General features: G+C 42.5%; 1 protein-coding gene across 2 annotated transcripts in view; it reads right to left on the minus strand.

The window, feature by feature from the left end:
• Nucleotides 1-15,910, minus strand: part of Tjp2 (tight junction protein 2) — a gene marked incomplete at its 5' end in the record, with an annotated part of 141,873 nt that overhangs the window by 8,844 nt on the left and 117,119 nt on the right. For both annotated transcript variants that reach the window (XM_013516340.1, XM_005388570.2), the window contains 6 exon segments: nucleotides 6,752-6,962; nucleotides 7,860-7,939; nucleotides 8,964-9,059; nucleotides 9,466-9,653; nucleotides 10,318-10,528; nucleotides 11,923-12,031. In XM_013516340.1, the coding sequence (XP_013371794.1) occupies nucleotides 6,752-6,962; nucleotides 7,860-7,939; nucleotides 8,964-9,059; nucleotides 9,466-9,653; nucleotides 10,318-10,528; nucleotides 11,923-12,031 (895 nt within the window).

The following is a 15,910-nucleotide window of genomic DNA, read 5'->3' on the forward strand; positions in this document are numbered from 1 at the left end:
TTTTTTGGTTTTTCTCCGGTACCGGGAACCGAACTCACGACCTTGCACTTGCCAGGCAGGCGCTTTTGCCGCTGAGCTAAATCCCCAGCCCCCTGTCTTTCTTTTTTTTTGTTTGTTTGGTTTTTTTCCAGTACCGGGAACCGAACTCACGACCTTGCGCTTGCCAGGCAGGCGCTGTGCTGCTGAGCTAAATCCCCAGCCCCATGTACTAAATATTTCAATGCTTGAAATCCTGCATAGTTCTAAACATTTTGGAATATGCAGATTAACCTAACTCAACTGGTATGTATTTAAAGAATATTTTTTTCAAAATCTATCTCATATATGAGCCCTTACTATGAGTCAACCAGATACTGTTCTAGGCACTTTACATGGATTAGTGTATTTCAAGCTTACACAGACTCTGCAAGGTAGGTACTGCTATCACAGCCATCGTACTGAGGAGAAACCAAGGCACAGTTATGAAAATAACTAGCCCGTGGTCTCACGCCATGCAAAGAAAGAAGTCTGAGCACAAACTCAGAAGTTTGCATTCAGAGTATCTCCTTAGCCACCACACTACACAGCTTCTCTAGAGACACAAATTTGGAACACAGGGTATATAAAACACCAACAAAGTACAACATGTGTAGCTTTTTTTTGCAATATATATTATGGGCCCACGGAAATAAATCAGATAAGCCAAATGACCCAAACCAATAATTTAAATTGGGTCTGAAAAAATTATCAGAGTGAAGGTAAGTAAGATGTTTAAAAATTGTATCATCATGGCTTTTTATTAGATGGTATATCACTTCTCAGGCCCCGAAGAATCATTAATCAAACTTGTAAGCAACTCTGCTTCAGATTTTCTTTAAGGTAGCATACAGCTTTCTTTCATTTAAGAAGCTCTAACATTGACCTTGGAAAGTCTTGAATGAGCGTACAATTTCCTGGGTTATTAATTATTTACAGCATTAGAATAAAGTGATACACTGGACAACCCAAGGAAAAATAACCTTGATACCATGGATTTTTGTGTCCTTATACTGGTACTTTGCAAAGATTATTGTGCTCATAGCTAGAATATGATGCCATGTACTTCAATGTGTAAGTGAGACTGTACTCTCCAGAGGCAAAATGAGTGATGTGTACCAAATATATGACGAATGCTAAGTGGCCCTTTAAAGGTTTCTGTTGGACCTGTTCAATGTAAGTACAACCTGGGCCATTTAAGAAATCAGTGTGAAGATTCCTCAAAACACTAGGGCCAGAGGTTCCATTTGACCCAGCTATTCCCCTTCCTGGTATCTTTCCAAAAGAATTAAAGGCATCATACCACAGTGATGTATGTATGCCCATGTTTATACCTAAATCTTGGAAACAGCCCAAATACCCATCAACTGGTGAATGCATGAAGGAGATTTTTTTTTTTAACATATATACAGTGGAGTACTACCCTGCCATAGAGGATAAGCTTGAGATGTTTCTAGGTAAATGGATGCACCCTGAGACCATACTCTTAAGTAAATCAGACACACATGGACAAATACTGCATTGTTTCTCTGGTATGAGAAACAAAGTGTAAATAAGGGTCAAGATGTATAACAGATATTGTGAAATAGGAAGAAAATGTTCAAATGGGAAGGGAAACAAGGAAAGGGGGAGGAGGAAAAGAAGAAAGCGAAAAGTAAAAAGAGAAAAGGAAAAAATTGAAACAAAGTTTTTCTAAATAAGGAGGTGAACAGGGGTTGAAGGGAGGGGTAGGGGAATGGGAGGAAAGAAAAGAATCAAGTTATATCTTATACAGGTACAAATTCCCTATGATGAATGTGAACATGATATATACCTACAACGTACCATAAACATAATTTTCTTTGAAAAAAATGCAAAAAATGTTTTTGCTACTTTGATTCTACTTTTTTTTTTTTTTGGTACCAGGAATTGAACTCAGGACCTTGCACTTGCCAGGCAGGCACTTATGCTGCTGAGCTATATCCCCAGCCCTGTTTATGCTACTGATAAAGTCACAAACCTCTTAATGAGTTCACATTAACAGTATAATGTAGGAACAAAACATAAGAGCTTCATAGTAGCTGATTTGTTAAGACTCCACACAATGGTTGGCAACATCCACATCATGCACTTGGCCTCTGGGAACAAGTGAGTGCATAATTGCTGCCACCTCTGCCCCTGAATCAAGCACTCGGGCTTACTGTCAGCTCTTCTACTAAGATCTTCAGCTTCGGTGATATTCTGTAGTATGTATTAGTAAGTTCCCATTGTCCTAACCTTGAAGCTAAACCCGTGCCCCTTGGATAGGCTTAACATGGCTTTCAAACCCCAGAGAGTGACATTCTGAAAGGATCTTCCCCCAGTCACCACCCTGGCTGGGAGCACTGGGGTTTCGAGGGCATCCATGTCCAGCCCTGGCACCTGTGTCGTGAGTGCTCCCCCACCCCCAGCCACAAAGGGGGTAAAGCACCGGCAGTATGGAGAGGTTAGGGGAAATTACGAGTTATTGCTAATGGGTGTGAGGCTTCTTTGGCGAGTGTTGAAACACTCTAAAAATGATTGTGGTGATGACCACACAACTCTAAATGTGCCAAAACCCACTGAAGTTTACGCTTCAAATGGGCAAATGGTATGGTACGCAAATTACACCACAACAAAGCCATTCATGTGGCTGCATCATCATTCAAGAGGGACCTAAATGGACGAGCTACAGCACAGGACCCAGCTGGGGGCCAAACATCTCCCTCTGCTTCCTGTGGTCAACAGACCCTCTACGGTCCCTCGGGACATCAAGAGCTACCTGACACAGTTGGGTTTCTCAGCTGGTCCAAGACTCCCACCCCACCACCCAAGCTTTTCAAAGACTAAGTAATAACACAGAAACTTTTTCACAATGTGATACTGAAAGACATTAAGTGTACATTAGTATCAACTAGTAATACTCAGTGTTTGTTCAATACCTCCCAAGTCCCAGGACTGAACAATCCAAATTTCACTTTAACAAGGCCTGGAAGCTGAGAAAATGTCCAAACCATCCCACAGTACTTTAAAATGCCGCACTTTATCACCAAGAGGGGCCCCACCTGGGTTTCTAAGTCCATAATTTCACTTGAACGGTTTTTAAACTATGAAGCAAGTGCTTTGAAGACCCTGCAAACACATGTAACTCAAACTTCATTTTTTAAAAAAATTTTGTGATATGTACATGTAAATATTTTATACCGTAAATTTTTAAGTTGAGACAGGGAAGAGGCAAGCTTACCATTCTGACTTATTTTGACAAGTCAACTTGCTTTGGGTAAGTCTCAGAATAGAGCATTTGCAGTTTAATTGAGGAGTACCTCAAAATTATAAGGAAAGACATTTTTATACTGTCATAAATACTTATTGGAAGAAGGGATTTATAAACTACACAAAAAGGACAAACAAGATATGAAGTCTAATGAGACTACATGTTAATGTAAAGCTTGGCTTCAAACTGTGTTGATGAAAGCAAGGGTATTACTTTTATTTATTACTTTAAAAATACATTTAAAATCATTAACAAATAAAATATTAATTCTGCCTAAAGGTTCTGCTGCTCAAGTCTGCAAACCAGTGTTTCCGGCCATGCCTCACACCATTAAGACTCAACCTAGGCAGGTAGACTGAGGGTTAGGATGGGAGGGCCTGGTGAGGCTGTCTGTGTAGCTTTGGGTAGTCAAACTCAGAAGTGTGCAAAGATATTGTTGGTCCAATCTGTGCAGTACCCTGTAGCACCCATCCTAAAGAAACAAGACAGAATGGCAAGTTATGATGAGATCAGGTCCCATTAACGTTTCAGGTGAAACTCTAAGCTCAAACAGTGTTTCTACTCCAACCTCTCTGCCATTAGTTATCCTAAAACTTTCAACTACTGTATCTGACTAGCTTACATAAGAAATGGTTTGGTGGGCCAGAGGCAGTTCTACAATAAGTAACTTACTTGTGCCTGGCTTGTTTGCTAGTCCTGGTGCTGGCCTGAGGCACGGGGAGCTGGATAAAGCAGTCTTTGCCTTCAAGCATCTTGCAGCCCATTGGTGGCGCTGAGCTGTTTAACCCTTCTATATACGTGGGCTCCTCCAGATTCTCACTCAGACTCAGCCATACTGAATCCTATATCCCAAAGAATCAATAGTACTGACTCGAAGCTAGGAAAAGGGTGTTCTCAGCTACTGGCTACTTTCTCTGCCAGTCCGCCTGCTGGTCCAGCCTCTGTCAGCCTTGTTCTTCTTCTATAACTCATTATTTCCCTTCCTGGTTTCTCACAACCTTGCATGAACTCCAAATCCCTCTGTCTGAGGAAAGCTCCTAATCATTCAGTGGAATTAAAAGCAAGGGGGAAATTTAAGTGGGAGCGTGTTCAACATCATTCACAAGCACATGGGCTTTGGTTTTCTTGTCTACTAAAAGCGGGAACTGTATTACTAGGTGATCCAAAAACACAAGTCTGAAATGCTCCAAGGATCAAAACTGAGACCCATCATGCCACAAGGGAAAAATTTTATACCATGAAACCTTGTTTCATGTGTAAAACTATTCAACATATTATAAAATGCCCTACAGGCTATGTATGAAGTTGTATATAAAAATAAGTGAATTTTGTGTGTAAAGAGGGGTCACAGCCCCTAGACAGTTCATACAAATACTCCAAAATCCAAAACTTGAAATATTTCTGGTCTAAGCATTTTGCAGAAGAAATGACCAACCTGTATATGACCCCTTTCAGCATTAGAACAATACTGTATGTCCGTGGTGTAAAGTATGAGGGATGCCACAGTTTCACTCTAGATTCAACCCACACACTAGGATCTGTGACTATGTGGAAGAAGCTGGGCCCTTCTTCCGGCTCAGTAAGACGGCATGCAGGAAAGCTGTACCCCGGTTCACCACTGCTATCATAACAGCAATAATAATCTATACTATTAGTAGTATACTACTCACTTTTCTGTCATTGTGACAAAATACCCAACACCCAAAACTTACAGGAGGAGACATTTATTTTGACTCACAGTTTTAGAGAGCTCAGTCCATGGTCAGCGGGCTCCCATATAGAAGCCACATGGTGGAGGAGCCTAGTGGAGGAAAGCTGCTCACCCCATGCCAGCCAAGAAGGACAGCAAGTGAGGAAGAAGCCAAGGACAAGAATACACCCAGGTGACAACCGCAGTGAACCATGTCTTCTGACCAGGCCCCACCTCCTACCAGCACATTCAAACAGGAACTCATCAATGGATGAATCCACTGATGAATACAACAGCACGTGTACAATTTTGTTATAACCAGAATCATAGAAAAAATTAAGTTCATAAACAGAGGTACCATTGTGTAGTGTTCCTGTATCTAATCACCCTTCTAAATCCCCACCTGTGAACCCATGAGACTTTTGGGGGGCATTCTGGATCTAAACCATAACAAGTAGTAAAAATGACAGAAAAGATACACATGAATACAATGAAAGCACAAGCTCTTTAGACTACATTCACATAAATCTAGTTCATGATGATTGACTTCCTCTAGTATTTAGTTAAACTCTGTCTGTTATGACATTTTGCCATAGTGCTAAGTAGTGCATCTCTCTCTTAACAAGAAAACCTGAGTGTCAGTAAGACAAGAGTCTCATGTAGATGCACACACATGCACACACACCCACATCTTCCTGTCCAGCATCAGAGACAGACCAGAAATGACAAAGGCTGACGCTGGCGGCATAGAACTCAGAGTTTCATCATCCTGAAGAAAACACATTCATGCAGTGTCCTTATGTTGCACCCGCAAGTATTGTGTGACCAAAATATGTCTCATTTTAAACTCCTCATTATACTATATTCACAGAACTAGTCATTTTTATAGATAGTACATATATTCACTTACTCAATGTCATATTTTAGACCACTTCACTGTCACAACAGCTGCAACTGCTTCTTAGATTTTAAAGAACATATTACAGAAAATTTTTTAAAAACTTTAATTTAGTGAACTCTAAGTACACAACAACTCACTTCAGCAACAATTCCTGGCCAGTCTTGTCTTCTCTAGATTCAGCTTCCACCTCCACTGCAGACTGCTTAGGCAAATTCTAGATATCTTATTAGGTCATTTTATTTAGAATGCATTTTATTTAGAATGCATCTCTAAAAAGCAATTATTTTTTTTAAAAAATCACCATATTACCACACCTAAAATATAGAAGTAATAAATCCTTATATCATTCAATATCTAGTGTTTTAAGTTTTTATTTGGACACGTAAAAATAATCAAAACAAGTTCCTATCACTCTAAGTTACACACACAAAGGGAAAAAAACCAAGGATGAACAATCTGTGCAGAAATGTGGGTCACAGACTGTGAAGTTGGTTCAGTCACTAGCCTTGCAGTCCCACACACGTTTGAACCTTGTCAAAATGACCAATATAATTTTCAAACTTACAAAGTTCACTACAAAAATGCCATGGATCTAATAAACCATTTCACAAAATTAAGTACTGTTCAAGAAGTAGAAGCTCTTATTCTCCATTAAGATTATTTCTTTCCTTGCATTTTTCACTTCTCTACTTCTCACTTTTGAAAGACTACATGTAAAATTTCACATACGGGCTGGGGATTTAGCTCAGTGGCAAAGTGCCTGCCTGGCAAGCGCAAGGTCGTGAGTTTGGTTCCCGGTACCGGAGAAAAACCAAAAAAATAAAATAAAATAAAATAAAATAAAATAAAATAAAATAAAATTTCACATACATACCTGTAAAAAGATGTGCACAGGTTTTCTTGAGCTTGTTGGCTTGATCATATAACTTTCGAGAACTTTTGTTGGATGATGGATTCAATCTCTGTCTCATGATTTTAACACCTTGTCTAGAATCTGGGTTGAAAAATATCACAATTGGGAACCACTGGGTATAATTCAACAGGTCCACAGCTTTTGGAGTCACGTCTAGGAGGGCATGCTTATCCTGTTAGTGGTGAAGAAAAGGTACATAGGTGGGCACGTGACATACTATAGTATCACCAAGGGCTTATTTTAATAACAAAGTACTACACCAGAAAAATGTGTACATTTAAATGAAAAAATACAGAAAATCTTTCCACACTATGTCCATTTCATTATAATAAACTGGTTAGAACTTCTAATTTCACTTTCCACAGTTTTAATTACTTGAGGTCAACATAAAAAAGAAAGGTGAGTAGAGTGTAATATGGTATTTTGAAAAAGACCACATTCACAGAGTTCTATTACAGTATATTGTTTCATTGGTTTATTTTATTATTAGTTCTTACTTTAATGTGCCTAATACCTCCATGTGCTTAATTTATAAATTACATTTTATCATACATGTGTAAGTACAGGAAAAGTGATGCATCTATAGGGTGAGTACTACCCCTGATTTCAGACATCTACCAGGGGTCCTGGCACATATCTCCCTCAGATTGGGGGGCTTAATGTTAAAAGGTTATTTAGGCTGAGTGTGGTGGTGCATGCCTGAATCTCAGCACTCTGCGAGGCTGAGGCATGAGGATTGCAAGTTTGAGCCCAGTTTGGACAACTCAGCAACTTGACAAGATCCTGTCTCAAAAAAAAAAAGAAGTGCTAGGCACGTGGTTCATTGTGAAGGCTCTGGGTTCAATCTCCAATACAAAGAAACAAAGTTGTTATGTTATTTGGTATAATGCTGAAAACTCAAAAAGAAAAAAAAAAAAAATCAAACCATTCCACATAGCAAAATAGTTTGCATTTATATTAACTATCACGTTTAATGATAGTTTCAATATAGATTCAATACTAGAAACAAATTGCAGAAAACTGTGACCAATTCTTTCTGACAACATGGTTTCCTGATGGGTTTTCTCACCTGCTCAATAATGTGCCTCACAGTATTTAACCGAACTACTCCAGTAGATTTCTCAGATCCTGCGTCTTTTGGTTCTGTCTCTGAAATAGCAAAAACAGTTCTTTTAGAAATCAATGACAATCAAATGCTCCAGCTTGCATCAGTAATGATGGGACGCCTGACATGATGAGATACAACTAGAAGGGCCACATTTCACTATGACTGACTGACTGACTGCAGGGCTGGGGGTTAAACAGCATCTCACGCATGCTAGTCAAGTGTGCCACCACCAAACCCTAACCATGGAGAAAGAGGCAGTCCAATGGGGAACACTCCATGGCTTGGGGCTCTTCAAAATACCAGTGTCCCACATAATTTAGGAGAAAGTGAATAAAAATACATAAGAAAAATCATAAAAAGACATAAGTATCAAAGGTAAGGCATGATCCTTGGTTATATCCTGAATTATTTCTTTAAAAAGAAGTAAAAGAAACTATGAAGTAATTGGGACAATCAAGGAAATTGGAAAAATAGACCAGAAGTGTTTTGGATTTTAGCATAGTTGTATATATAAAAAAACAGTTATGTCCAGGAAATGGAACCAAGTCTGAACATATAAACAATTTTTAATACATATCTCATACACACAGATTGAAAGGAATATCATATACTATTTTTAGTGGGCTTATATTTTGATAGTAATTTGTCACAGGGTCAGGTGTGGAATTTTCCACATGTGACACATCATGTTGGTGCTCAAAATCTTCAGATTTTGAAACATTTTGGATTTCAGATTTTCAGATTAGGGATGCTCAATCTGTAACATTTATCAATGTTAAATTTCTCAACCACTGAACTGATACTACTACTGTGACTGACAGTCTTATTCTTAGGAGACTCACACATATACTCTGGAATAAAATGTCCACAACTCAAAACTTTCAAATGGTTCTGCAGAAGCTTTGGAAGATGGGCACACACATACACATGTGCCTATGCATGGGCAAGTGGTGGAGGAAAAACATGCATGTAACAAAATGCAAACAACCAATGACTCCAGATGAAAGGCACGTTGAAATTTTTAACAACAGAAATGTAAGGAGAAAATATCACTGACACACTTACTTGCTGTTTGAAACAAGTCAGGTAACTCATTTGTCAACTTTTCCATTGCTATATCTGCTATGGGGCCAAATAGCACCACAGGTCTCTTGAAACCAGCTGAAATGAGAAGAGAAAGGTCATTAATACATACACATACCCAGACGTTCAGATAAGAGGCAAAGGATTATGTGGGCTTTTGAAAATAAACCAAAGAAATCAATCAACCAGTCAAAGAAATTGCACATTCTCCTGCCCTCAATGGAACCCGGCGCTTTCCTAGAGAATACACCTTCATCACCCACCTCACCATTTTTAAAGACAATGTTGCTGTGCACAACGTATAAAAACTTTTGAATGGTGGTATTGAAATCTTTTAGGTTGTGGAAATTTGCCCTCCCTAAGGAGTCTGGACAGCTTACTGCCTTATTAGAATATGATTCCAACTCCTTCCCTGCCTTGGATGTGAGTGATCTAGGTAAGCTACAACTCAACTGTTCTAGTTTGAAAATGGCAGCTCCCTCACCTTCTCGCAGAAGAACCCTTTCATATGCTGGGAATTTGGTGCTCACTGACACCGCAGCTGTCAGGTCTTCTCGGCTCTTCCTCAGGTTCTTCTTTGCCCCGGATCTCTGGCCACGCATTCTCCAGAAGTCTGCCCTGTCCCCAGCATTGTCCCTCTGGCCATTCTGGACACTGGCCATCTGTTCAGCTCTGAGAAAAGAAAGAAATCCCTGGAAGCAAATCTCTAAAGCCAGGAAACACAGCTCGTGTGCCTTCCATTAAACAGACCTAGTCACTTTTACTTAAGACGCTGGATTAGAGGAACATTCAGCTTGACAATGAAGATATTTCCAAGGGCAGGAGGTGGGCAGCTTTGCTTCCCAATGGAGGCAGAAAAAGACAGGGTCCCTGTGAAGCCCACCAGAAGTAACTCGGTGATAAACACACGAACTTTGGCTCATCTCCTTTAGGGTACAATAAACACACTTGGAACTCTGCTAAAATGCAGGTGTCTTCCCTAGGTTCCTGCAGCGTCACCAAGTGTTCACTGGAACACACAAGCCACTCCCAATGATGGGGATCAGGGTATGCCGTGCATACAGCCACTCAGCACCTATTGTGTGTCCTATGAAAGGCCTTGGGCACGGATACTCCTCAGGAAACCGTCCAACACAGCTACAGGCAACAAGCAACTATGTGTTGCTAAGTACTCATAGCAAATGGACAGGTGGCGGGTCATAGATCCAGGTGACTCCCCGTGAACAAGGAGGAGACAACCAACGAAGACATGTGGGATTTCCTTTTGGGGCAGGTCTGCTGTTCTTCCTAGCAGGAAGGACAAAAGATGTGTGTGGGAACATGCAATCTCAGGTACCTGCTTTTGTTGGGGATTAAGCCTTTCTCCAGTTCATTTCCGATCCTCACAGCCAGCCAGTGGCCCAGCTTGCCATCATACAGTGTGTCCACTACACGGAAGACCTCCCCATGGGTAAAGGCCAGGCTCTGTGGAGTTTCCTTCTCACACTCAAAGTGGGCTCTTATAAAAAACGAATCACCTCTGCCACAAGCCAGGATGTCTCTGTACACTGAAAGACAAAAGTACGGTGTGCTGTACTGGGCTTCAGGAAGAACCTCTCCTGGGTTACCAGCTTCTCCCTCCTCTGATCCCTCCAATTCAGTGACCGTAGTGCATAGGCTTTACAGAAATCACTGCACCAACAGAAGAATGAACAACTTCTTGAGTTGCTGTAATGTCCAATTTTATGTGTCAATTTGACTAAACATAGGGTGTCTGGATATTGAGGCCCGCAATCATTCTGGGTGTTTGTAGGTGAGGTGGCTGGGATGAGGCAAACATTTAAGTGGGCAGACTGAGTAAAGCAAACTTTCTTCCCTAATGTGGGTGACCCTCAACCAAACAGAACAGAAAGCAGACTCACTCAGACTTGGTCTTAGCCTGCCTGATGGCCTTCCACTTGGGAGATCACCCTTTCCTTCTGCCTTTCTACTAGAAATACACCAGTATCTCTTAATTCTCAGGCCTTCATATTTGGACTGGAACCAAACCCTTAGCTTTGCTGTGCCTCCAGCTTGCCTGCCATGATGGTTAAGTCAAGCTGTCAACTTGATTGGCTTGGGAACCTCCAAGGTGATTAGTAAAGCACACTTCTGGGTGTGTCTGGGTAGGTCATGGTGGTGTGACCTTGGGGGTTATGTCTAGTCCCTTGCCCCTTCCTCTCTGGCACTATATCCTGGCTCTACTTTCTGACTGCCTTGAACTAAGCATCTTTACTCTGACATACTCTTCCACCACAACGTTTCTGCCATGGAAGGCCGCTGACCATGGACTGTGTCCAGTGAAACTGTAAGCCAAATAAACTTCTCCTTTAAATTATGGGTGTCAGGTACTTGGTCCCAGCAACAAGAAACCTAATTAATATATCTACTCATCCCTGCAGATCTTGGGACTTATCAGCCTCCATAATTAACTGTACTAATTACTTCAACTAAATCTCTATTTCCCAATGGTTCCAATATCTCCTACTGGTTCTGTGTGTCTGCAGAACTCTGACTAGTTTAGTTGCCAATTATCCCTCTAAAACAGATGGAAAGAGACTATTCTGGCCCCCCACTTCACGGATAAGTACCAGGCGGTGAAAGGTACATCTACTAGCCAGACCGGTAAGAAGTAAAGTAGGAGCCAACAGCAACTGTGGCTCTTAGCATCTTAAGGATGTATCACTTGTAGAATCATTTTATTCCAAATTGACAATGAGAGAAGTTATTTTAGTAGGGACAGAAAACATTTTTGGAGAAAGGGAAGTGGCACCCAAATTTTCTCCATACACCTGAGACCTAAGGATGAGAGTCAGGACCCACTTTAATTATTTAATGAGGGGATTTGCCTATTCTGGCCCCAAGATACCTCTTTCATACTTCCCACTCACCCACAGTAAACTAAGAGACCAAAGGTGCTCACCATCAGCTCGGCTCTGAACTAAAATGGTCACCATTTCACCCTTGGGAATTTCTAACAGGTAGAGAACGGCATCCTCCCGAACCAGTCCTCTAAAGTCCTGTGTATTCACCTGATAAGAAAGGAAAAGTCAGGGGAAAAATAAGAGAGGCATTTACAGTACAGGTTATCTGAACATTTTTGTCTTTTTTTCCATCAGGACTCTGCTCAGAGCAAAACCAGGCTGTGAACAAGTCCTCAGCATTTCCATTCTATGCTCTCCAGCACCTGCGGGCATGATGATCTCCTCTCAGGTGCCACCATGCCAAATCAGTCACGGAGGCCACTAACTCAAGAAGGTACCACTGCATCCAACTGGAACATATGGTTGTGTCTGTCTCTGTTGAGTCTCTCACAGATGTAGCAGAGAATGTAATATACCAGTATGAACAGGTAACTAATGTAGCTGGGAGGGCGAGGTCTGTAAATGCTGGCTCAGAATGAATGAATGAATTAAAAAAAAATACACACACACACACACACACACACACACTTTGTCTTTTTGAGACAGGGTCTTGCTATACAGTTTGGGCTGGCCTTCAACTCACTTTGCAGCCCAGGCTGGCCTCGAACTCACGGCAATCTTCCTGCCTCACCCTACCAACTGCTGGGATTATACGTGTGTGCCAGCACGCCTGTCTCAGAATTTATATTTTTAAAAAATTAGGGACAGTTATAGACATATTGAAGCAGCAAATGCCTCCCCCAGCCAGTATATTTCAGTTTGTTAGTTGCTCAGGTAATAATTCCCGTTCCAGTTCTGGGTGCTTCTGTCTCTGAGAAATGACTGGTCACTGTTATGTACATTGTATAAACCAAGCCCCAATTGACAAGGCAGTCTGCCTCTGTACTTCCTGCTCGCTTATCTCCTATAAGCCCGAGACCACCAGAGATCAGGGCCTGATATTCTGAGAATGATCCTGATCAGTGCCTATTGACGTAAATAAATCTGCCTCCAAATCCTGGGTATCGGGGCTGGGGATTTAGCTCAGCGGCAAAGCGCCTGCCTGGCAAGCACAAGGTCGTGAGTTCGGTTCCCGGTACCGGAGAAAAACCAAAAAAAAAAAACAAATCCTGGGTATTGATGTTTGGTGTTTCTGCTTGCCACTGCATTTGGTGCACTGGGTGGGAAAACCAACCATGCTGACCTCTTTGGTCACTGGTTGTAGGCCTCATAGACAGATCAAGGACCTCTCCAGATCCTGATGGGAAGGCACGCCTTTGAGATCTCTTGAGTCCCCTTGGAGGTCTGGAAGGGGATTCCTGGCTCCCCACTTGAGCAGCTCACATCCAACCCCAAAAGGAGGATAACATAATCTGTCTGTCTGTCTGCCTGCCTGATTCTGCTAAGATCCCTAGGGACACCTAGGGGGTTAGTCAGTCAGTCCTGCTCAGTTTGAGCAGGAAAGAGCTTGATCAACTCTTGTTAGTTAAGGCCACCCTCACAGGGTTGAAATGGTTAACCTCTGAGTGCCTGCTAAATGAGCATGTGAGTGAGTGGACCGGGCAGTGTAAGCAATAGTCTGCTCCATCTGTCGAGGTGGCTGATTGGGTCCTCATCTGTGGTTCTGTGGCAATCGACATATGGCATAATGGAGCCCTCGCACCCTCCTTAACTTGCACCTAAGTCCCTGCAAGGGCGTGGCTAGGCAGGCATCTGAGTGGTCTCTCTCTGAGGGGCACCCACCCTTTGTCTAATGCGCCATTATTCAAGGGTACAGAACACACACGTAGGAAGTTCCACATTTTGATTGAGGAGAAACTGGACTGTCAGCCTGACAAATGAGTTGCCATAGCCTTTCCACAGGTCACCTCACCTAGAAACAACCTAGTTGAGCACTTCTCAAAGACATCAAAAAGCCCATCACCTACTGTCTCAGCAACCTGATAAAAAAGCACCTGATGTCTGTAAGAAAATCCAGAAAATCCTGGCTGATAGATGTCCACACCCTCTGGCTATGAATAAGGACTACAGACACTAAAAATAAATAAATAAAAAGATAAGAACTCTCGAACATTCCCTTTATCAAAAGGTTCAACTGGGAAAATCCTGTGACAAAAGGCCAACTCACTTGGACTCAGCTGCACTAAAGGGTTAAGAACTCTCCCACCTTGGCTCCACACCTGTGTCCTGCACAACAAGAAAGCCATCCTAGTCATCAAAACAAACCCACAGCCATCTGAGAGGCTCTCAGATTCAGCCCAAGCCAGAAAAGCTTTATCCTGTTCTGCCCCAGGACCCTGAGTCTGACCTGCCTCCTTGCAATCATCAACCCCAAGCTGCTTGGCCAGCCACACCACCACCACCAGTTCTGTTTCCTGCACCACAGCCTCCTGCTCTACTGTCAGCAACTCCTGACTCTGTTTAATATTGAAGAATGCCACCACATGTTAGATGGGGCCCATGCCTGGTTAAAATCAAAAGTCCCTGCCACTGTGGTTGATCCTGACACTTGGGGAACACAGTTCTCCACCGAGCGCATCCAGACTGAGACTAACATGACAGAGGGCCATGAAGCTTTAGATCAGTACCGCGCTGCTCTCCTGGCAGGCCTCAAAAAGGGAGGCAAGAAGACAATAAACATGTCTAAAGTTACCAAAATTACCCACTGGAGCCCCCACTGAAAAGAAACCCTGCCAAAGCAGATCCTGTGAAATTGGCGGACACAATATCCAACGTGAATTCCTATATAAGCCAGTCCCCACATCGCTCTGGGAAGAGACCTCCTCTTCAAGTTAGAAGCGACCATTTCCTTTGCACCAAGCCACTCAGCCCCCTCTCATTTAATCTTGCACTTTCAACTCTGACTGTCCCCTGATAGGAAGATGATGCCTGCATCAGCCTGTGTCAGACAACAGCAATCGTGAAATTCTGAAAACTCTGCTCCCAGAGCTATAAACTAAAGACCTGCCTCGGGGCCTGGCCACCAGCTGTGCCCCCTCACCATGACCCCTGTTGCTGTCATATGTCACAGGAAACAAACAGGCATCCAGCCACATATCAACCTGATAGACCGTTAATCACACTGGGCAAGATCTCTGTGCCGACAGCAATGCAGCCATCACCTCACTCTACGGTTCCCACTCCATGCACCCTTTTTGAACTGTTAATTGCCACAGGGTTTGGGAACTCTTCCGCTACTTTCAGGGAGGCTCTGACAACAGATCTGGCTGCTCTGAGACAGCCTGTTTCTCTGTTCCTTAAAGCTTCACAATTTTATCACTATCCCCTGGGCTCTGAGATTTGGTCATCGACCACCTGGGTCTGATTGTGAAACTCCATCCTGGGGCAACCCCCAGCTGTATCATACAGCCCACAAGAGACTTGGCTAGAAATTCAACCACACATGCAGAGTTTTCAAAACTGCAAAATGTTTATAGACTGTCACAATGCTGAAATACACCTCTCCTGCCTGTAAAGCCAGTTCAAGATCTCTGAGCTGCCAGTGCTGCCACAATTTCCCTCCGTATATGATGCCTCAGTCTTCTGCCACCCACAACAGGTTGGTTCACCTGCCTGTACCTAAAAAATGCCTTCTTCTGCCTTTGGCTCCTGTCAGCCAACCCCTCACTGCCTTTAAATGGAAAGACTCCAGTTTTGGACTCAAAAGTCAACTAACGTGGACTCAACCTCCCAGAGGTTCAAACACTTGTTTCCTCTTTGAAAAAGCACTTCTGATTAAAGAGACTCAAGTTGCCTGCTGAAATGACACAAAAGCTTTGCTACAATATCTGGCAGAAATTTGTTACAAGAAAAAAACTCCCCAGATTTCTTGGGAGTTGCTCACTTCTATATGCTTACTTAGACCATCAGTCCCTGGGATCACCCAGTGGCCTCTAAGAACTGCCTCCCCCCTTTGCCTCCACACTCTAACAGCCCCTGTCCTTCTGATCAAGAAAAGCTGACAAGCTCACCTTAGACTGAGACCTAACTGTCCAGGTGCCACATGCT

The sequence above is a fragment of the Chinchilla lanigera genome, unplaced genomic scaffold (assembly GCF_000276665.1).
Source record: "Chinchilla lanigera isolate Chin_1 unplaced genomic scaffold, ChiLan1.0 scaffold00033, whole genome shotgun sequence".
NCBI classification, from domain to species: domain Eukaryota; kingdom Metazoa; phylum Chordata; class Mammalia; order Rodentia; family Chinchillidae; genus Chinchilla; species Chinchilla lanigera.